The sequence below is a fragment of the Perca fluviatilis genome, chromosome 13, assembly GCF_010015445.1.
Source record: "Perca fluviatilis chromosome 13, GENO_Pfluv_1.0, whole genome shotgun sequence".
NCBI lineage: Eukaryota > Metazoa > Chordata > Actinopteri > Perciformes > Percidae > Perca > Perca fluviatilis.
This window is the reverse complement of record NC_053124.1, coordinates 9,242,188-9,266,177: the sequence shown is the minus strand read 5'-3', so window position 1 is coordinate 9,266,177 and position 23,990 is coordinate 9,242,188. Positions and strand designations below refer to the sequence as shown.

General features: G+C 39.3%; 1 protein-coding gene across 3 annotated transcripts in view; it reads left to right on the top strand.

Moving 5' to 3' along the window:
- The window catches only part of LOC120571024 (solute carrier family 66 member 2), a 36,827-nt gene extending 20,656 nt beyond the window's left edge, over positions 1–16,171 (top strand). For all 3 annotated transcript variants that reach the window (XM_039819711.1, XM_039819712.1, XM_039819713.1), the window contains one exon: positions 14,252–16,171. In XM_039819711.1, coding sequence (XP_039675645.1) covers positions 14,252–14,462 — 211 coding nt within the window. In that variant the 3' untranslated portion in view covers positions 14,463–16,171. The remainder of the gene's footprint in view (positions 1–14,251) is intronic.
- Positions 16,172–23,990: the final 7,819 nt, after the last annotated feature.

Sequence of the window (23,990 nt, the reverse complement as noted above, 5' to 3'; positions counted from 1 at the left end):
TGCCGTAGAAAGCCGTGCAGATTTTGAACAGCTCACCCGGACACTGAAGGCAGGACACATTCAGAAACCGGTATCTCACTCAAAACAGCATGGATGTTTTTTTTCTTCAAAGTTTGTATACGTGTGGAAGCACCAGAGACGTAAAATAACACCCAAATCAACCAAATTATTTTTTTTCATAATACGAACACTTTAAACGGTTAATAAAAAGCAATGAGACATAAATGGATTTACAAAGAACTTAAGAGCGCCACAAATACAGAGCAAAAGAAATATGATAAGGAGAAATGTTGAAGCTGTAAAAAAAAGTCATTAAAAAAAAAGATGAAACCGATAAGGTATGTATTAAAAGAGCTTTCTTGTGGTGTGTGTGTCCTGCCCCAGAGCAGAGTGTGCCCCCGTCTCTCTCTCTCTCTCTGCGGGTTGGCTTTCTGCAGCAGACCGATAACAGAGCTCCAGCAGGGCTGCCTGTCCACTTAACCGGCCATGACAGCTCCCACGCTGCGCTTTCCATACCCTCTCTGGCCCATGCCTTATTTATTTTTGATTTTTTTTGTGTGTGTGTACTTCCTACCCACCCGACACTTTGCCCACCACTCTCATTGTTCAACAAGCTGTCTACAGTATGTGCTTACAGGAGGAATCCACGCTCAGTTACACACGGTTCACTTATTTTGTGGTCAGCTTGTGTAGCTGACCTTTTGGTGGTTCCGACTTTCAGTGACGTCTTTTAATCAGTTGTTTTTCTGTGGTTTCGCAGCACGCATTTCAACAAAGCCCCAGACCATAGTTGTAAACATGCTTTCAGTCAGGGTGGACGTAAGTGTAAATGCTCAAAAGGCAGCATTTCTTGCGGTTGCAATACACTCTTGGTTGCATTTCCTTCTGTCCGATTGTTGAAGCCTTTTCTGAAGTCCTGACAACAATACCCAATGATTGCCATTCAAGTTTTAGAAAGAACCCAACAATCTTCTGCTGTCAAACCACACAGCAGGAAGTATAATGTCGTCTACGCTTTACCAGTTACCCATGGAGATAAACTGCACAACAACACACTGCAGTGGGTGCAGAAATACAAAGCAGTTTTTCAGTCATGCACAGTATTTCTGTATGGATTACTTCCTCTTTACTGTTGCTCTGGCTCAGTTTTCACAACAAAGTTTCAATGTGCAAAACTCAGCCAAACTGACTTTCTAAATTCTTCCCTTAAACTTTGTTGGTCTACTGGGTGATGCCCGTGGTTTTTCTGCGGTAACAGCAAGTGCGGCGTAATACGACAGCAAACTCAACAGAATAGCAACTGGTGTATCAGTTTATAGATTACTGTTGGTCCCGCTTGTTGGTCAAGGCCACACCCCCACCCTGTCCTCCTCAATAGCTACAGGCACAGAAATGGCACATACTAAGGAAAGCTCATTGTGGGACTGGCTCTAGTGGCTGTAATTCTGCACCAAGACTGAATTTGGGGAAAGAGACTTCGGATACAGTATTAGGGGACCACTAAGGTCTATATAAAAGAGACTTCAGATACAGTATTAGGGGACCACTAAGGTCTATATAAAAGAGACTTCAGATACAGTATTAGGGGACCACTAAGGTCTATATAAAAGAGACTTCAGATACAGTATTAGGGGACCACTAAGGTCTATATAAAAGAGACTTCAGATACAGTATTAGGGGACCACTAAGGTCTATATAAAAGAGACTTCAGATACAGTATTGGGGGACCACTACGGTCTATATAAGAGCATCCAAAGAGCACCATGTCATGGGACCTTTTTAAATGATCTGCTGTCAAACAATTCCAAAAATGTGGATACTCTTTACATGTGATACAGGATGTATAGTTTGCATTAGCAGCAACTGGCAGCACGGTGGCTCAGTGGTTAGCACCTCTACCTCACAGCAAGTTGGCACTGCAGAGTTCGATCCCCGCTCTGGGCAGGGCCCGTGTGGCCCGTGTGTGTGGAGTTTGCATGTTCTCCCCGTGTTTGCGTGGCTTTCCTCCGGGCGCTCCGGTTTCCTCCCACCATAAAGACATGCATGCTAGGCAGCTAGGACTACAGTTGAAAATTAGCCGACTAGCTAACACTAGTTTACAGAAATATTGATTGATGTGCATTGTCCTAATCAAATAACTAAATCTTAACTTAATAAACTGTAGAGATAACAGAATGTAAATAAACACAGAATTTCCACAAGAGGGATAAATTAAGTACGTCATTCTTTAAATATATTGAATGGCTATTACAGAAAAAAATGCAGATCATACGTAGAATCAAATGGATTCAAATGATCTATCTTCAAAATCTACATTTTTTTTTTAAATGCAACAATGAATCCAATTCAGTGCTACACATATACAATGCTGTGATTCTCTAATAAAGGTACTGCAGAATGTACTACCTAATGTGTTATATACATTTTCATTTGATGTGCTATGCAAGATTTTTAAGGCCAAAAATAAGGAATATAGTATTTTGAGAGTTTTCCACATTTAAACTTGTGACATAGAGCCAAATGTATTCTAAAATACTGAAATACCCAGGCAGTATGAAACATGAGGTGTCAGGTCATTTCTGCTTGTCAGTTCTCGTCTTACCCGGCAACGTATTCTGCCAGCCATCGGCCGGTGCAGATAAAGCTGCCGTAGGAGGCCGAGGACATTGTCATTTCCAGTTCAGTTTATTGTTTGTGTCCTCTCCGCCCTCTGTGCACAACCTGTTGGGTCTGTCAGGCTGTTGCTAGGTTACTTTACCTCAGCACTCCATTCAAGGTGTGTGTGTGTGTGTGTGTGTGTGTGTGTGTGTGTGTGTGTGTGTGTGTGTGTGTGTGTGTGTGTGTGTGTGTGTGTGTGTGTGTGTGTGTGTGTGTGTGTGTGTGTAATATATAACCACGAATTTAGGTGTGGAGTTATGATCAGGATTGTGTTTACGGTGAGGGTATGTTTAGGCATGCAGAAGTGTGTGTGTGTGTATACAAGGGCAGACATGCATTTTGCAGAGACAAAAACAAACAGACAGGAGAAGTAGAGTGCCCTTCCAAAAACTAAAAAACAATAAGATCCCATGCAGCCCAAAGTGCAGAAAAACATCCTCCTAGTTAATGGGCCAGCCAGGATTACCCTGCTGCGACCGGAGAAACTTTTGTAAGGAGTGTCAAAGTGCGTCCAGTGCTCGCAGTAGGAATCTTTACCACCTTACTGTACATCCCCCCCCCAAGTAGGCAGGGGATGGAGTCAGAGCAGGGTAAATGTTGCCAGTAGAATGAGTCATATTGGATATCCTCAGTATGTATACACACTAGCACTACACCATTACACACTGTCAAACCGGCAGTGCAGAGCAGTTTTTAATAATAAAATATGGATAGAGTTCGGGGTGGGGGGGTGGGGGGTGATGAGTCCTGCATTGGAGGCGTTAGTCCCATGAGGACATACGGTATACTACATACATACGTCACTGATGCTGTTTGACACCATTAAAGATGCAGTAGGTAAGTCTTATAAAACTAACTTTCTGTCATATTTGCTGAAACTGACTCTGTGTTCCAGTAGAACTACATGAATTATGTAATATAAAAAAAATCCAGCTCCTCTGGCACCACCTACACCTACAAGATCTGAAGAACGATGCAGATGTAGCCACATTTCTTCTCGACAGGTAACATAATTACCATGAATGATTTATCTTTCACTTGGTTATTAGTAGTCAAAAGTCCACAAAGCTACGTTGGTGAGGATGATAGTAACGTTTGCACAGTGGTCGGTCTGATATGATGCTGAAATGGCTAACGCTAGCCTGCTAGTTAGCATCGTTTTACGGTTGGTGAGTAAACATTGTGTTAGTGTTTAGTTGTCATACCTGCCGGCCGGCAGTTCTGTCAAACTCCCTTGTGTGGGAGGGGCTTAGGAGACGGTTTGGGCTGCAGCAGAAAGGGGGGAGGGACTGAGAAGTTGTCGATGTTCAAATTTGTTGGCAAAGTCCTGGATCTTCAAAATCTTACCTACAGCAGCTTTAACTGCTCTGTTACCATAATGGGTCCTTGGAGGTTTGCAAGGACCCCCCCCCCGGTTATGTTAGTACTTCTTCTCCCCTTCTCAAATGTAACTTGTGCAGTTCACAATTACAACAGGGGCAGATTTACCACCAAAACATTCTCACACACTTGTGAAACCATGAGATAAAAGGTGCTTCTCATTTGTAACCAACACTCGTCAATGTTGCTGCAACGACAACTGTTGCTGGCACCACTTCGACAGACAATGATTGGATGATGTAAAAGGCATGCAAATAAAGCAACAGCATTGTTCTTGTACTGCAGTGTACAGCTAGTTTTTTTTTTGCCTCAGATTTCAGATCAAACCATCGGTTCTGCGCCCTTCTCCAGATACAGCGTTCGCTGCATGAGTAATTGCATTCCATATGTCGGTTTTATTTGCTGCCTAGTATGCACTGCTGCCGCTACTAAATATGATGTCTCGTTTTTCATTAACTTCTTGCCGCAGTACCTCCACTTTAGAATTACTAAAGTTTTTCTTTCTTTTGAAAAGTCGAGGCCTCGATTGTCTTTGCCACGTCTTTTGGACATTTCTCTAAGTGTGCACACGACATGGCCCTGCCATCTCATGCCCTTTTATGGGAATTAACCGAGCGTTTACCTATGCTAAATAGTGAATGTGTAGAGTTAATGCGTGTTTTTGAAGTGTTTTTTTTTCGAAGTAATTTAAATACTCGATAATGTCAATTTGCACATCTTTAACACAAAATTCACACGTAGATTCTTAGATGTGTATAAATTACTTTTATTTGCACTTTGGGTGCGATAGCCCAGGAAAAAGCCCTGTGAAAAAAGACTGGAAACTGCAAAAAGGCCGGAAACTGTGTCAGACCCGATGTGTCTCGGATATGGCCAATAATTGTGAACGGTATCCGAGCATGGACACTGTTACGTTAGTTAGTTAGTGTTAGCTAACTCCTGGAAGCAACGCTCTGTTACTACTGCAGTTAGTAAGCCAGGCACACTTTAATAATCAGTTTCGTGCACTTGTGCTCTTGTGTTTTTAACATTGAAAAGGCTTTAGAAAAAGACACCGCTCAACAAACTCCTGAGGTAGTGAGGTGCCTTTATGACAGCCCCAGGAACACCACTTTAGCATGTGGAGAAATCCAAGGATTGACAGGAGAATAATGAGAGGTGTAGACATTCCAATGTAAAACCTTCTGCTTCACTCTCACGCTTCACGCTCAACAATAATACATTGTAGTAAATGTATTACAACCGTTTAATTGCTGAAGCAAATGGCACCATTGCCAATACGACTGGTAGCCTTTTTCACGCTGGTCATATTTAAAGAGGATGTTGCGAATGTGCTTGCTTCTTTCATCTTGTGTGTGCATTCTCTTTGGCTCATAACTGTGTCTTTTCAGTCCTTCCACCAATTGCTAGTAGCATAAAGTCGAGTCAAAATTTCACCCATATTTGGATTGAAAAAAACGGCGCCCTGTTCCTTCTTTGTGTCCATACAAGCAAGCCAGCGCTTGTGTTTTGCGCATCTACTCAAGGGCCCTGCCCATTTTGGTTGTCGCACTGCACTGATGCAGTTATTAAGGCCAAACAGTTCCCAGGCCAAACAGTGCCCAGGCCTCCTATTTTACAGCTCATCTCAACCCTCGAGAAATGAAACCTTAAAAAGGACATGGGCCATGAAAACCCAGATATGAAGCAAAACAATTATTAAAACTAAGTGACCCTGCTGGCTGAGATACCATGGTCCAATTTAAAATTTCTATAATTATTATTATTATTATTATTTGTATTAGTTTTTTTTGTAAATCAACATTATTTAGAAATGTTCTTGAATCTTTTGAACTATAGTTAAAACTGGATTTGGAACCAAGTGCAAATATCTCAGCCAGGGCTACTGTACTTGAAGATAGACATTTTAAAGGGGACATTAGGCCAGATGAAAGGTGTTTGTGTGTGGGGGATGACAGGGTTTTGAAGTGTTTGTGTTAATAGTTTTCAGGCTGCTGCTATTATTAGATGGTCCCCAGCTTAGAGAGCCAGAGGTACATGCTGATACTGACCAGCCTGCCATGAAACAAATCAAATACAACACACACACACACACACACACACACACACACACACACACACACACACACACACAGACAAACAGAAAACAGGGAGATGGGACATTCAGACAGACATCTGCAGCCTTATAAGGCTTGTGGTCTTGAGCTGCTTCCCAGTATCCTAGATAAGATGGCCAGAGCCTTATTTAGCCTGCAGGCTGCTGTTCACACACACACACACAAGCACGCACACACACACACACAGCCACGTGCTGGGAGAGATCTGTATTGACTACTGATGCTCTGGGCCATCACCCATGTGTCTGGGTGAATAGTGCTGCTGTGTGCATAGGGCTGTAGAACACAGCAACTCTGGCTCCCTGCAGCTGGAGAACCTTTAGATCATCTGTCCAACCCTTCCTCCCTCCATCTGCTCACATCACTCAGAGGGATGCTTCCTCTTTATCACGATACATGAAAAATGAATAAAAAAACTTTCTGTTTCTATCAAAACAAATTACACATAATTTAGTCAAGGCAAAAGACGATACCGGATGATATAGGCAAACCTCACAAAGAACTGCAAAACGAATTTCAATAATGTGGCATCTACTCTCATAAAACAAAAATAAAGTTACTTGTAGGAAACTCAGTGCCGTTGCAATTAAACTGCTTTGTCCACATATGATAATGCTGTTCCAGCCCAGACCCTGAATATAAGACAATTGAATGATGAGTTTGAGCGCAGGCACCGTGAGTGTCAAATCTCAGATCTCTGCAAATATTTTCACAAAAAAAAAAACATAGTTTTCCTTTAATATCCCCAATACTGTGTGAAATGATACTATATGAAATTGTCTGGGTAACCCTTTGCAAGCCAGTTTTCCACTCTTAAAACGATACTCCCATGCCCATATGTTCTGTGAAAGAGTGTTTGTTAGCTCTCATTTTTTCCTATCCATACTGGACACTAAGTGTGTTTCCATACATCGGTTTTTATTCACATTTTCAATTTGCACATAAAAAAACCAGAGTGGAAAAAGGTGAAAATAAGTTTGTGTGTCAATAACAGCAAAATGCGGAAAAGAGTAAAAGAATCGAACTTGGCAAAAAAAATGTGACGTGACTTAAAGGGTAACTTCAGTTTTTTTCAACCTGGACCCTATTTTCCCAAGTTTTTATGTGTAAGTGACTTATGGGAACAACAATCTCTGAAATTTTTCCAGTATAAAACAAGATCACTGCAGTCGGCAGTGACTAAACAAGCTACAATGTAAGTTATTGGGCAGTTGTGAACCTTCAATGTGCATCCACAAAAGTACTTGTTTTGCCACTGACATGCTCAGATTATTGTTCCAAGCGTCTGACACCATTATGGAAAGGATCTCTAAAACATCCCCAAAATTGCTATCGCCAGCCTACCACACTCCATTTAAATAAATAGTAATTTTAACATCATAAAATACACTCCATTCAAAGTCGACAGAAACAAGAAAAAAAACTATTGAGAATTGCACAAGGGTAAAGAAAATGTCCAAGGTATAAAAAAAAATGTGTGAGCCATCGTGTGAGTATCGCATTTTGGCTATCGCCATCTTGGTTTTTTTTTTTAGAGCCAGAAGTAACCATATTTGGACGAGAGGGTGGAGCTGTGTGGAAACTCTAAGCTCAACGCTGAGTTACCAGCTAACGCTAGATAGCTAGCTACCTCGGTTGGTAAGGTGCATCCGTAATTCACGTTGACTGTGATACTAATTGGGATGCTAATTTTGGCTAGCGAAAAAACGGGCTTAAAAACGAGATGTACTTACCAAGAAAAATAAATGATCAGCCGACTCCTTAGTGAACGGATTACACATTGAGAGGGTAAAAGTTTTAACATGAAAATGTAAATGTATACATTGCCACTAATACGCAATGCTAAGCCTCTATCCTGATTGATAGGTCTCCGTGGTAGCGACTTGTAAATCACAAGGTAGCCAAGCCCTAAACCATACCCTTCTTTGTTGTCTATTTGACTCTTAAATAGGACCATAATTTACTAAATGAACATCGTGCTGTATTGAAGAAGCCTTGAAACGGTAGCGAACAAGACCATAAACTAATTAGGAAAAGGCTTACTGAGATGATAAATCAAGTGAGAAGTAGGATAATTTTGTCATAGACTTCTAGACAATCGCGCTTCTTTTTGCAACCAGTCAGGTCACCTCTTGCTGGCCATTAGAAAGAATGCAGGTTTAAAGCACTTCCGCATTGGCTTCACTTTTTAGGCCCGGAGGTTGCTGCTTGGGTACAACCCAAACCTGTACAGCACTATTGTAGGAATTGTGTTACTTAAGCTCCACATCCCATTCTTTGTCCATATTATTCTGTCAAAGTAATTTTCTTTAACCCTGAAACAGCTCCAAGATACTTTTATTCATCTAGGCTTAAAATAGCCTAACAAATAAATCAGTATGTGCTTTAACCTTCACTGTATCTTAATGTATTCTAAGCAATACAAACAAAGCCAGTTTTGCTATACAGTGCATCTGCAGCCCGCTCTAGAAATTGCCTGGTCCAGTGCAGCTCTAGTTCTCCCCCGTCGTTATATCAGCCCCAGAGCTCCGCATGCTTTCTCTCTTCCTCCCTTTATATATGTCACAGAGAAGGTGATAAGTAAGTAGCCAGACATGTTTGCACCCTGTTCCCCGGCCCTCCACGTGTTATCTCTTATTAGGGAACCAGCAAAGGAATTGATCAAACACAAATCCCGCCCCTCTCATCATTACCTGCAGATACACATCGCCCCAACTCAGACAGCAGCCACTGAGGAACGGGGGGGCGAGCGAGAAGTGCTCTTTCCACAGAGCTAACAAGCTCCTGACAAAAACAAGTGCGAGGACGGTAGGCAGGGAGGAGGGCGGCAAATGCAAACAGGTATAGAGAGGCGGAGGAGGTGGTGGGAAGATGAATGGGGGAGGAGAAAGAGAGAAGTGCTGTAGAGAGTGGGCTTATGAAAAAAGAATGAAATTTTAAGGTAGAAGGGACATTCAGAGATGCTGTATGGAAAGAGCTGGCAAAAAAAGTAGCACCCTAGTATGAGGAAAATGGCAAGGTTTGCACAAACTTGCCTTACAAATGAAAAAGGGCTAAGGTGAAACTGGAGGCATAAATAATGCAAAAGGAAATTTGGCTGCAAAGCTTTGCCCCGACGAGGCTGAAAGACAGACAGACTGTTGGGGTTACACTCAGCTCTGCTGGGGGGAGAGACACTAGATTACCTCTCATCCATCCTCTACATCTGTTAAGAGGCTTATAGAAAGGCAGGGAATCCGCTAACACAAAGACTTATCCTGTATTTGGTTTATCGCCATGCCACCATGTTTCACCTGCTGCAGGAATCAAAGCTCTGTTCCGTGCTGATTTGATGTTCCGTCGGACAAAAATTCAGTTATGAATTGCAGACGATACTTGACCCCGCCATGGATTAATGGTTATGACCCTATTATGAGAATTACAGTTTTGATTTATCATTGTTACATCAGTGGACTATTACATTGACTACACATCACGATGTGGGGAAATATGTCGTGAGGATCAGCCTCCGGTCGATTGTTGAGGACACAGTCGTTGATTTAAAAAATAAAAAGTGCTAGACACACACTAGATGGGTCCTTAAATTACTTTTTCATTCATCTGTAAGTTATTGTGCATAAAGTGTTAGTTCACTCAAATTGCAAAACAAACAATACCACGCATATGTGATATTGAACATCTCAATTCATAAGCTTGAGCATTAATCTACAGCAGCCTCCACTCGTCTGGAAAGGCGTTCCTTGGACCCTGGCTGCAAGGATTCGCTCCAATTCAGTGGTTGTACAATTGGTCATATAAAAAAACTAAAAAAATAAAATGCATCGCCCAATATTTTGTCCTGCGATATGGTTGATTCAGCTACAAGAGTATTAGGCCTTTTCTCATAATAACTTGCCCTTCACACATGTAGCACACCACAGGAGATTCCGTGTCAAACACTAAAATGGACTAACGAATAAGACGAATGGTGGTGCCTGGGTAAAGCGTAAAGGAGGCCGGACATGACGCGGTTAACATTGCAAGTAAATAAACAAGTCTCTTGCCTCTTCCCTTTTTTTTTTTTTATTTGACTGGGCGTAAGTCACTATGCTTCCTGACCCTCAGGTGTTTGTTTTCTTCCGGTTTCGCACCAGCTGCGTGATAGAAACATCGTGAGCACGGCCGCTCGCTGTGAATTCTCCGGACAATTTCCTGCTCTATTCACACATGGGCCGAGGTCAGGACTCTGTATAGGCCGGTCAAGTTCTTCCTCACCAACTGGAAAAACCATTCCTTTAACCTGACGGTTACACTTTACTTGAAGGTATCTCCATACGAGTGACATGACACTGTCATGAACGTGTCATAAACATTATAAACAAGTCATAGACATTTATGACCTAATGCTTCTGTCATTAAGTGTCATTCGGTTTTTGTCATGACAAGTTAGGGTTAGGGTTCATGTGTCATGACCGTGTCATGTGTTCATGACCGTGTCATGTGTTCATGACCGTGTCACGTCACTCTTATGGAGATACCTTTCAAGTAAAGTGTTACCGACCTGACTTTAGGGGCAGTATTGTGCCTTGCCAAATTGTTGCCCAAATGATAGTTGTGTGCTGCAGCATTATGATTTCCCTACCTGTGGAGCCCAGCCCAAACCATACAAAACGGCCCCCAGTCCAAAAGTACTCCAAAGTATAAGGGTAGGGCGGTCCGCAATGCTTCTGGCCGTATAGTTAACATTTTATTTGATTTTGAGATATCCATCTCTAGGATTTCTACCTACACCTCACTACAATATAGAGATGAGCTGAATTTCATCTTGGGAGCACACAGCATTGAAAAAAATCTTTATAAAAGTATTATTTTGTAGAAGTGTCCCAGAGAAATGGAGTTTCCATTGCAGAGCAACGGGAACCCTGATTCTAAAGAAAGATATGTTGCCGATTATTTACTACCTCTGCTAACCAATATGCATCGGATTGTCTTGCATGGCTAGATGGCGCTGGGGGATAAACTAACCCTTTAAATTGAAGTAGCAAAAAACTCTCCCAAAAAGCTTATTCAAATTGTGCTGACCAACCAAACGGACACGCTTAAGTGAACGGATTTCAAATGTCTCGCCATGTGTTGGTATTGTTGAAGGCGGGTTGCTGTAGGAAGCACATCTGAAGATTGCTGTGTGTGTGTGTGTGTGTGTGTGTGTGTGTGTGTGTGTGTGTGTGTGTGTGTGTGTGTGTGTACGTGCACACAGGTGCATTGTAGACCCAGTGCTTGCTCAGTCCTTTTCCTTGCCAGCATTGCCTACACTTATCCCTGCCTCACGCATGAAAAAGTTCTGCAGAAGTGGAGAGGTGTGTCGATTCGGTTATAATAACTAGGATATCGACTTTGGACAAGTGTTTTGTTGATAAAAGTGACAAAATTATCTCCTCGGGCTCTTTTTTTCCTTACTCCGTTCCCAGTTTCAAGTAAACTGATGGACAAATGTTGTCCACACTGCAGTTTTAAAAGGAGACTGAATGTGATTTTAAAGCCAAATGTTCAATCAGAATTACAACACAGCTATCAATGTGAGGAATATTGAAGTTTAACAATTTCTTCAGTGCAGTTGTGTGAGTTGTGTCTTTGTCTATTTTTAAAGAGCATGAAGGTCAAAGCTTATGCTTAAATGAACTGAACTGATCAGGGGTCAGTCAAAGAGCCAACCGCCCCCCCCCTTCTTTTGACCGTTTGATACATTTCTTAACGTACATTTGCTCTGCTTTCTGAAATTTCTCTCTTTCTCTCATCCCCAGCCGGATCATTTTCAGCGAATGCTGTGTTGCCTTTTATGGAAATTGTCTTTCAATATTACTTGGTTTTAGATTTGTAATCCATAGCTAGTGCATGGAAACTCAAGATCGCTGTTGAGGTTAGGCAAAGTCTAAAGGATAAGGCGCCAAACTTTAGACGTACGGAGGCTATGACGCACATTTTAGTTGACTAAAATGTTATGAAGCCTAAATGGAGAATGTAAGAACATTGTTTAGCCCTTCAACAATGATGCATGAAATAGAAATAATTCATTTACATATAACTTTTTGTCAAAGCCACAGGGAGCCACTGGACAGCGGCTAAAGAGCCACATGCGGCTCCGGGTTGTCTAATGAGCATCCTACGAACAGCCAGCTCAGTGTGTACCGGAACCAATCTTATGAGTTTAACAGTTAGAAATGTGCCGCAAGAGGTCGAGTTGATGAGAACCCTGCCCCTGAGAAGATTCATTATTTCAATTTCCCATGGTTGTTATTGTGGCACATTTGCTATTCCCTTCTAGACTCAACTGATATTGCTTTTCTGTGTTCCCTTTTCCTGCTGTCATTAACATATGCTCTTAGTAACCAAATTAAATTTGGACGGAGCAAAAAATATATCAAAACCAGGTGGAAATGTATTTAAGATGCATTAAAGGTCCAGTGGGTAACGTTTTCAGTTGTTCATGATCGTCTGTGTTGCCCGTTCACAAACTTCATGAATATTGACCACCACCATCAATTTCAAGTATTCCTTTTGGCTTGAATTTTTCCATTTCCATTCACATGAACTGGGGTAGACGCTCCATATTCATGCGTCATCTTGAAATACGTTAGCAGGTAAGGGACATACAGGACATACTGCTCCGCCTCACATAAAATATATGATCTCAGCGCTAGATGGGAGAAATTCCCACACATTGGACCTTTTTAAAGGTCTGGTGACAAGAGAAGACGCTAAGCTGAGGCACACCAGAAAAGTGGTGAAATTGACATTCAAAATAAGCCTTTCCAGCGCCTGCAAGCGATTACAGCGACAGCTACCAAAACTGCCCAAACAAGGTTGAAATGCGCCGTCTCCTCATGATAGGATTTCCTCAGACATTATTAAATGTTTTCCCTCAAACATTATTAGCAATTAATATCCCATATTACATGTTACATTGATGTTTAAGTGGAGATTTATTCTAGAAGCCTAATAGTAAGCCTAAAAGTTTTTTTTTTTCTCCTACATAGGAAATAATATATTCTACATAGGAGATAAAGTTTTAGATATAATGTCCTATTTAGGAGATAACATCCCATACGTAGGAGAACACCTCTCATACGTAGGAGAAACTTCGCTTTTGCCCAACATTTCCTGCAACAAAACGGTTATTCAACCTTGTCTCTCAGGTCTACCGTAAAAAAAAATGCCAACATTAGTGCTGTCAAACGATTAAAATATCTAATCGCGATTAATCGCATTAATGTCATAGTTAACTCGCAATTAATCACACATTTTTATCTATTCTAAATGTCCCTTGATTTCTTTTTCTTCCATTATTTTTTTTCTCATTTTAATGCTCTTATCAACATGGAAAAGTGGATCTGCTTGCTTTTTGATTTTGTCGCCTGGCTTTGACGAGGGGGGGGCGGAGAATTGGCATCAGCTGTGTGCTCGGCCATCATCAAGTGGTATTTCAGACTGGACGTGCTGCGATGATAGCTCAGTTCACAACGACAAAACACACAGATCACTTTGGTCTTGTCAGTGGAACCATTTGGCAACTTTTTTTAAAGTAAACTTTCCATTCAGAATCTTATTGGCATCCATTCTGGCGTCTCGCGCTCGCCATCCACTCAAAACGTAACGTTAGCCTACTACTCTTTGGCCGCGTCGCGAGCCCAAACAAGTGTGTGCGGCGTGCCTGTTGCTTTGTTTCCGGTCTAGCTAGATCCGGTGTGGTGTTGTTTTTCTAACGTTACTAGCATGTGAAAAAAACTACAAAGTTTGCTAGGCCAAAAAGAACGTTAATCTCGCGATTAAAAAAAATGGACGCCGTTAAAATGGGTTTGCGTTAACGCTGTTAATAACGGACAGTACTAGCCAAAATAACATAAAAGCAGTTGAAACATGTTTTAAAATGGGCATTTTTAAATGGAAAACATATCAATGATATTAAAATGTAGGAACTCCAACTGTTGTTATGAAAATAAGAGTGATGAAATAACATTTCACGGTAATGAGTTTGAGATAAGTGTTCATGATGAGTTTTAATAACAGCTGCAGCAGTCTCGTTTTATTCATTCTCTCTTTGTCTCACTCTTTCCTCCCAGTATCAAGATGGTGCTGATGTGGACCAGCGGCGACACCTTTAAAACGGGCTACTTCCTGCTCACCCAGGCTCCGGTGCAGTTCTGGACGTGTGGCCTGCTGCAGGTCTTGGTGGACTTCACCATCCTGTTCCAGGTTTACTACTACAGCCGCTACCCACAGAAGCCAGTGTCCCACACCGTCTCCCACACCACCAGTGCCAAAGCCCTCTGAGAGCCTCTGCAAGCTCTCGGGGAGGACACGTCACAACTCGACAAACGCCAGCGAGGAAGCTCTTTTTTTCGGAGGCGCTGCGGACATGTATAAGAAGACGCGAGTACCGAGACGCCTTGAGATGATGCAGGCTGCTCACCCTCACTCCCAACTAAACAGAAGGACACATACACCCCCATGAATCAGGCCAAGAACATACACAGACTCTTGGTGGTGGTGTTGTCTGCAGCGATACCTGACGGACACTTGTTACAAACAAACCTCGGATCCCTTTTTTTCATTTTTATTTATTTATCCTACTGACTTCTCCTCACTGCGACCGAATGCTTTTGTCCTGGAATGCAGACTTCGCAAAGAATATATCCTTGAATCCACCCGTGCATGTGGAGAATAGTATGCACATACATGAGTGTATACAGTAAATAACTGGAGATATACAGCATGCACTGAAATCCGTGCTCGAAGGAAACCTGGACCAGCTGCTGTCGTCCACATCAGCTGATGATTGTTGCATGGACCCCTCTGCCTTAAAACCCACCCATTCAAACATGGCTCGCTGCATTACAAGCAATATACTGTACGTGTATGAATCAATCAAAAGGGAGGAAAAGAAATCCTACTAGACAACATTGCTGAATGTACAAAATTACATGTTTTGAGTTTTTTCCTCCCCCAACACCGTGGAGAAATGCGGGTCAGTCTACCACTTGTTGGACAGACAACTGAGGAATGGAATTGTAAGAAAGTAGAGGCACTCGCCCTTCGCTAAATGAAGATAAATCCCAAAGGCTTGAAGATGCAATGTATTGGCTTTTATAAAAAAAACAAAGGATCATAATATATCTGTGGCCTTGATGGTAACGGAGCAATGAGAAAATCAGAGCTTTGTAAAAAGAATAAAGAATAAAAAAGAACATAAGGGCAGTCTTCTATCTGAAGCATCATTAAAGCATCATGACCGGTGTTCAGGCTGCATAAAGGCAGACGCCAAGATTTTTGTACTGAAGATGTTGACATTTTGTGTATATCATTTTGATCATTTTCATGAGGTGCATTTAGACTGAACACAAAGCGGATTTAGTGCAAAGCACAATTGCATACAAAGTCATTAATACAAGTTGGGCGGGAATGTGCTCCGGCCAGGGGCCGAGGGCCAAGTGTAGGATTGGGCATCGAGAACCGCTTCCAACTTTCAAATCGTTTCAAAAATTATGATTTCCAATGGAAAAAAATGTTTTTCTTTTTTCTTTTTTTTCTTTTTTTTATCTTTTGGAAAAATGTGGTTACGAATCCGATCATCGGTTCCAAATTTAACATGCGCAAGTTTGGGTTTCCGTAGCGGCCGACGTACTTCCAGGCGCTTGTTGTGTTGCAGCCACGGAGCGCAGTAAAGCGGCGCTCTAAAGTGTGGCTTTATTTTATGTTGGAAAAAGCCCGGTAAAACTGTAAATCACCATTGACTCAAAATACAATTTTTTCCTCGTATCTGTGATATAAGCATGTGGCCCGTTTGAACTCCACCCCTCAAAGAATCAATAAGAATCAGAATCGAGAGGAAGAGTCAGAATCGGAATCAGAATTGTTATGCCCAACCCTAATGAAATGAAGCAAGAACGAGTCCGCCTGAGTTGAAAATGTGTACGTTTGAGCTAAATCTGGTTCATCCTGCGGGTTTATGAATCCAAAAGGTACAGGGACAATAGAAAAAAGGAGAAAGACTGGAGTATATAACAGAAAGAACTGGAGTTCAACTCAGATCAACTGAGCTTGACAAACTCTGCATCCACTCGTATGCATCCACTGCTTGCTAGCTACAGCGGAGTGGTATCTTGGCTGCTCTGATTTACGGTCTGAATAACATGACGTAGATACGGCATTGTTTTTTCAAATGTGACCCATCGCTCCTATTTGTAAGAATAACATTATAGGCACCGAGTTAATTGCTGAGATCTGGAAATGCAGCGCCGTCGCTACAAAGATGATACAAAGTTATTACTGCCGGTAGAAATTGCAGCCAAATGATCCTTTTTAGGCAAGTTCACTTTTTTCATTGATTGATTGATTGAGTGATTGATACTTCTCATTATGTCCAGCCCAATCATAAGTATCCACTTCCCATCATGTTGGCTGTGGGTGGCACTGACTTTTTAAGAGTATTTGGTTCTGCTGAACCAAATCCAGTAACATCCCCTGGTATCCCTTACATCACCATCACAGCATCATCGCCATTTTGTCACCAGAAATTCATTTCCTGTTCAGATGGTGAAGGGTCCGTGTAACGCTTATCAGTTCAGTTTTCTCAGCACAAACGGACATTTGGAAAACCAGAAAAATGGGTTCAAATATCCAATTTTTTTTCTACCTTGACAAATTAAAAAATTGGATCTTTAAACCGTTTTTTTATTCAGAGGATCAGAAATTGAGAAAATTACAAAATTGCGTCTGAGCAATGGTATTCTCTCCCTCTACTTTGTGGAATATGCAGGTCATTAACTGCATATGGATAAAAAAAAAAAGCTAACAGGTGCTTTCAACTGATGGTTTCGGGGGTGGGGGGGGGGCGCAGCTAGGCGGAACGAGGGAGAGAATACCATTGCAGTATTGAATAATTGGAGCTCAGACGCAATTTTGCGAAAATTTTCTAAATTTCTGATCCTCTGAATAAAAACAGAAAATTGGAAAGCTTAAAGATCCAATTTGTTTGTTTTTCAAAAATCATTTTCAAAAAAAATGAAAAACTGGATATTGGAACCCATTTTTCTGTTTTTCCAAATGTCCGTTTGTGCTTAGAAAATTGAACTGATAAGCGTTACACTGACTTTCTTTGTTATTCTTGTTGTTTTGTAATCTTTCTCTGGGGGAGCGGAGTAAAATGCCAAAAAAACAAACAAACAAACCAGGAGGTGTCAGGACTGTGTTAGGCCTTCAGTGACCTGATTCTGTCCTCCTCCTCGAAGCTTCAAGAAATGGAAAGTTCCCTTCTGTTCCAGAGGGACGTGGCAAGACTTTTCTATACATATTTGTTTCTTTGCTCTAAATATACATTTGGGGGCAGGGGAGATGTGGTGGCTACTTGTTTTTTTTGTTGTTGTGGATGTGCACCTTTTTGTTCACACTATTTATTCTGTTTATCTGGTTTTTTTTTTTTTTATAAATCTTCAAATGCCGATGTAAGGTAGTGCCTGCCTGCTGTTTATTCAGGCAGTGGTGGGGGTGACTGTGTTTAGATAATGTCCGATACCTGACAGGTTGTTGTTGTTCTGCTCAACAGGATCAAAATGACCCCCCCCCCCCCCAGTTTCACTTCATTTCCTCTTTCATTCCATGTATTATTTTGTTTTTATACTTTGCGTTTTGTATCATTTTGTGTATTCATTTGTATCATGTGAAGGTATTTTACCATAGAAACTGCCATGTTGTCCATTGCCATCTGTGTGTGAGAAACCCACACCTTTGTTGGTTAATGTACCAAAAATATTATTACCATTATGTTTGTGTTTTTTTTGTTGTTGTTTTTTTACAGTTTTTACTATGTTACATTGTTGGTTTGTGTTTTCACTTTTCTTTTAAACTGCCAATTGTCCATCTCAATAAAATTGGTGTCCTACACCTGTTTAAACACCAAGTACCAGCGTGGCATTGGCACCCAATAAATAGGACAAGGAGAGGCTCGCACGTCATGCTTTGTTTATGGAGAATGTTTAGTGTCAGTCGTGCCACCGTTCCACTTTCAATCCCCCGCTGCTGCCCCCCCCCCATCAGAGATGCAGCTCTGGCAGACATCGGTTGTCAAAGGAAGAATAAGCCGACCAGCCGTGGTCCGTCTTTGGGCATGTGCCATCTAAGCACATGAATTGTAACGTGCACGGCTGTCACGCCAGGCTCTCAAGTGGTTCACAGAGGGGGCAGGACGCAGATGATAAGATGTGCCAGCCGGGTGGTTAAAAAAAACAATGGATTCGAAAAGGCATTTTCTAAAAGCAGACCCGAATTTATAATGCTCTCCTTCGAAGTCTTTCATCGTGCCATTAACTCTCTTTTTTTTTTTTATTTCAGCTTTATTTATCAGGGTCAATAACAACACATAAAAGTGAAATGTGCCAGAATTAGCCTGGAGGCTATTTTACATCCGCTGTCCTTGGACTGGTGGTAAGAGGTCACCCTAAAACGAGATAAAACTATTAAGCTATCTATAATGCGAACAGTTTGGGCCCTATACAATAAAAGTTGATTATACTAATGCTAAAAGACAAGAACATAAACACAAGCTCACACCCAGCTAGATCTGTTCCAGAAAGCAGGTTTAGTGAAAACTCTGAGTTGGTTAACCCTGAGATGAGGGTAACTCTGGGTTTTCTCTTTCAGAAAGGGAGGTTATTTAAACCTGAGGGAGAGGCCCGTTTCAGAAAGAGAGGTAACTTAACCTCAGAGTCAGTTACTATGGTAACTGAGCCTGTGAAGCTAACCTGGTCGGGAGCAGGTTTTCTTCTCTCAGTCTCCTCCCTCTGACACAGCGCTCTTTCATTTCCTCATTCAGTCTGGATCAGGCGCATTTTACCATGTTATCTGCATGAATAAAAAAAACAGGGTTGGTTTATTAACTATGTAATAAACACATGTCGGGAGATGATATTGAGGCCCCCGACTATAGATGTATTTTCATTTCCAGATACTAGCCTACCTACTTGAGCGGTATCGTTTTTCTTCACAGTCGATCGGATGTATAGAAATCCTTATAGTGAAAAATAAAGCCATAATATAGAATGTCAAAATAAGTGATGAAAATGCCATAGTATAGGATGTCGAAATAAGCCAAATATAGTATGTTGAAAAAGTGTCAATAAGCCATAGTGTAGTATGTCGAAAAAAGTAAAAAAAAAAAGCCAAAGTATATAATGTAAAAATAACTCACAGTATAGTATGTCAAAATGTATAGTATGTCGAAAAAAGTGATACAAAAGTTATAATATAGTATGTCGAAAAAAATGATAAAAAAACCATAGTATAGCATGTCGGAAAAAATGATAAAAAAAATGTTATAGGATGTCGAAAAAAGTATAAAAAAAGCTATAGTATAGAATGTCGAAATAAGTGATGAAAATGCCATAGTACGTCGAAATAAGCCACAGCATAGTATGTTGAAAAAAATTATAAAACTAATTGTATAATATGTCAAAATAAGTAAGAAAAAGCCATTGTATAGGATGTCAACATGAGTCACAGTATTGTATGTCGAAAAAGGTGATTTAAAAGCAATCGTATACTATGTCGAAAGTGATACAAAAGCCAAAGTATGGTATGTTGAAAAAAAAGATAAAAAAGTCATAGTATAGTATGTCTTTGATGAGAAATATCAAAAAAGTTACAATAAGGCTTTATTAACACTTTTTTTCGACATACTATACTATGGCTTTTTTAACACTTTTTTTCGACATAATATACTATGGCTTTTTGTTACTTTTTTGACATACTGTACTATGTTTTTTTTTTTTTTTGATTTATTTATTATTTATTTATATAGGACTCAGCCAACATGGGGCGAACTCTCTGACTGGGGGAGCTAGAGGCCGCCCCGATACTGTGGCTTTTTCATCACTTTTATGACATACTATACTATGGCTTTTTTAACTGTTGTTTCAACATACTATACTATGACTTTTTATTACCTATTTTGACATGCTATAATATGACTTTTTTCGACATGCTATGCTATGGCTTTTTTTTAACAGTTGTTTTAACATACTATACTATGGCGGTTTTATCACTTTTTTCAACATACTATAACTGACTTTTTTTTGACATACTATACTATGGCTTTTTTAGGTGTTATTTCTACATACTATGCTATGGCTTTTTCATCACTTTTGTCAGCATACTATTCAATGGCATTTTAATAAATTTTTTCAGCATACTATACTATGGCTGTTTTCAACATACTATACTATCGCTTATTTATCACTGTTTTTTGACATACTATACTATGGCTTTTTCATCACTTTTTTCAACATGCCATACTATGACGTTTTTATCACTGTTTTCGACATACTATACTATGGCTTATTTGTCACTTTTTTCGACATACTGTACTATGGCTTTTTTCTAAATTTTTTCGTCATACTATACTATCTCTTTTTATTTCTTTTTTTGACATACTATACTAAAGCTTTTTTTCAAATTTTTTTCAACATCCTATACTATGGCTTTTTCACCATGCTATAGTATGGTGTTTTTATCACATTTTTGATATACTATACTATGGCTTTTTTATAATTTATTTCAAGCTATTATGCTATGGCTTTTTCTAACAGTTGTTTCAACATACTATACTATGGCGTTTTTATCAATTCTTTTCAACATACTATAACTGACTTTTTTGACATACTATACTATGATTTTCTTCGACATACTATACTATGGCTTTTTTATCAATTTTTTCGTCATACTATACTATCTCTTTTTATTTCTTTTTTTGACATACTATACTATGGTGTTTTTATCACATTTTTGACATACTATACTAAAGCTTTTTTCTAATTTTTTTGAGACATACTATACTATGGCTTTTTCATCACTTTTTTTGACATACTATACTATGGCGTTTTTATCATATTTTTGACATACTATACCATAGCTTTTTTCTCATTATTTTCGACATGCTATACTGTGGCTTTTTCATCACTTTTTCGACATACTATGGCTTTTTTTAACAGTGGCTTCACCATGCTATACTATGGCTTTTTTCTCATTTTTTCTACATGCTATACTATGTCTTTTTCTAACAGTTGTTTCACCATGCTATACTATGGCGTTTTTATCACTTTTTTCAACATACTATAACTATGACTTTTTTTGACATGCTATATACAATGATTTTTTTCAACATACTATACTACAGCTTTTTTTACATACTATACTATGGCTTTTTAATCTTTTTTTTTTTTAATAATTTATACTATTTATCGATTTTTTTTTTTTTTTTTTCATCATACTATACTATGGCTTTTTATTTTGACATACTATACAATCACATTTTTCGACATACTATGCTATGGCTATTTTATAACTTTTTTGGACATACTATACTATGGCTTTCTATTACCTATTTTGACATACTATACTAGGAGTTTTTTCTACATGCTATACTATGGCTTTTTTAACTGTTGTTTCAACATACTATACTATAACTTTTTCAACATACTATAATATGGCTTTTTTATCACTTTTTTCTACATACTATACTATGGCTTTTTTCATCAATATTTTTCAACATCCTACACTATGGCGTTTTTATCACTTTTTTCGACATACTGTAGTATGTCTTTTATCGACATACTATACTATGGCTTTCCATCCTTTTTTTTCAGTATACTATACTATGGCTTTTTTATCACTTTTTTCGACCTACTATATTATGACTATTTTATCAGGTTTTTCTATGGCTTTTTTATCACTTTTTTCTACATACTATACTATGGCTTTTATCGACATATTATACTATTGCTTTTTTATCACTTTTTTCGACATACTTTTTAACAGTGGCTTCACCATGCTATACTATGGCTTTCTTCAAATTTTTTCTACATGCTATTCTATGGCGTTTTTATCACTTTTTTCAACAAACTATAACTATGACTTTTTTTGACATACTATATACTATGATTTTTTTCAACATACTATACTACGGCTTTTTCATCTGTTTTTTGAAAATAATTTAATCATTTATACTGTTTATCGATCCCCAGTGGGGAAATTAAAAAAAAATTTCCACATAAAATACTATGGCATTTTTATCACTTGTTTTGACATACTATATTATGTCTTTTATCGACATGGCGTTTTTATCACTTTTTGTGACATACTATAATGTGGCTTTTTATCACTTGTTTCGACATGCTATAGTATGTCTTTTTATATCACTTTTCGACATACTATACTAAGGCCGTTTTATCGAGTATACTATACTATGGCATTTTATCACTTTTTCGACATACAATACAATGAGGTTTATGGACATACTATACTATGGCGTTTTTATCACTTTTTTCGACATGCTATAGTATGTCTTTTATTGATTTAACAAGCACGGTGGCCCAATGGTTAGCATTGTGGCCTCGCAGTAAGAAGGTTCTATACTAAGACGTTTATCGATATACTATACTATTGCGTTTTCATCACTTTTTTGACATACTATACTATTGCGTTTTTATCACTTTTTCGACATACTATACTATGGCGTTTTTCGACATACTATGCTATGGCGTTTTCATCACTTTTTTGACATACTATACTATGGCGTTTTTATCACTTTTTTGAACATACTATAGTATGTCTTTTGTCGATTTAACAAGCACGGTGGCCCACTTGTTAGCATTGTGGCCTCGCAGTAAGAAGGTTTTGGGTTTGAATCCAGGTCGTTCCAGGGCCTTTCTGTGTGGAGTTTGCATGGTCGTGGCATGGCATTTTCACTACTTTTTTGAACATACTATAATGTGGCTTTTTATCACTTTTTTCGACATACTATACTATGGCGTTTTTATCACTTTTATCGACATACTATAGTGTCTTTTATCGACATACGTTACTCTGAGGTTTATGGACATACTATACTATGGCGTTTTTATCACTTTTATCGACAAACTATACTAAGACATTTATGGACATACTATACTATGGCGTTTTTATCACTTTTTTCGACATACTATACTAAGACATTTATCGATATACTATACTATGGCGTTTTTAACACTTTTTCGACATACTATACTAAGACGTTTATCGACATACTATACTATGGCGTTTTCATCACTATTTTCGACATGCTATAGTATGTCTTTTATCGACATACTATACTATGGCGTTTTTATCACTTGTTTCGACATGCTATAGTATGTCTTTTATCGACATATTAAACTATGGCGTTTTTATCACTTGTTTCAACATGCTATAGTATGTCTTTTATCGACATACTAAACTATGCCGTTTTTATCACTTGTTTCGACATGCTATAGTATGTCTTTTATCGACATACTATACTATGGCGTTTTTATCACTTTTTTCGACATACTATACTTTGGTGTTTTTATCACCTGTTTCGACATGCTATAGTATGTCTTTTATTGATTTAACAAGAACGGTGGCCCAATGGTTAGCATTGTGGCCTCGCAGTAAGAAGGTTCTGGGTTCTGGGTTCGATTCCAGGTCGTTCTGTAGTTTGCATGTTCTCCGTGGGTTTCCTCTGGGTTCTCTGGTTTCCCCCACCATCAAAAGCATGTACTAGGGTTCTATCACCTACATACTATACTGTAACTTTTATAGATATACTATACTATGGCGTTTTCATCACCTATTTCGACATACTATACTATGAGGTTTATCAATATACTATACTATGGCGTTTTCATCACTCTTTTGACATACTATACTATGGCTTTTTTATCACTTTTTCGACATACTATACTAAGACGTTTATCGATATACTATACTATGGCATTTTTATCACTTTTTTCGACATACAATACAATGAGGTTT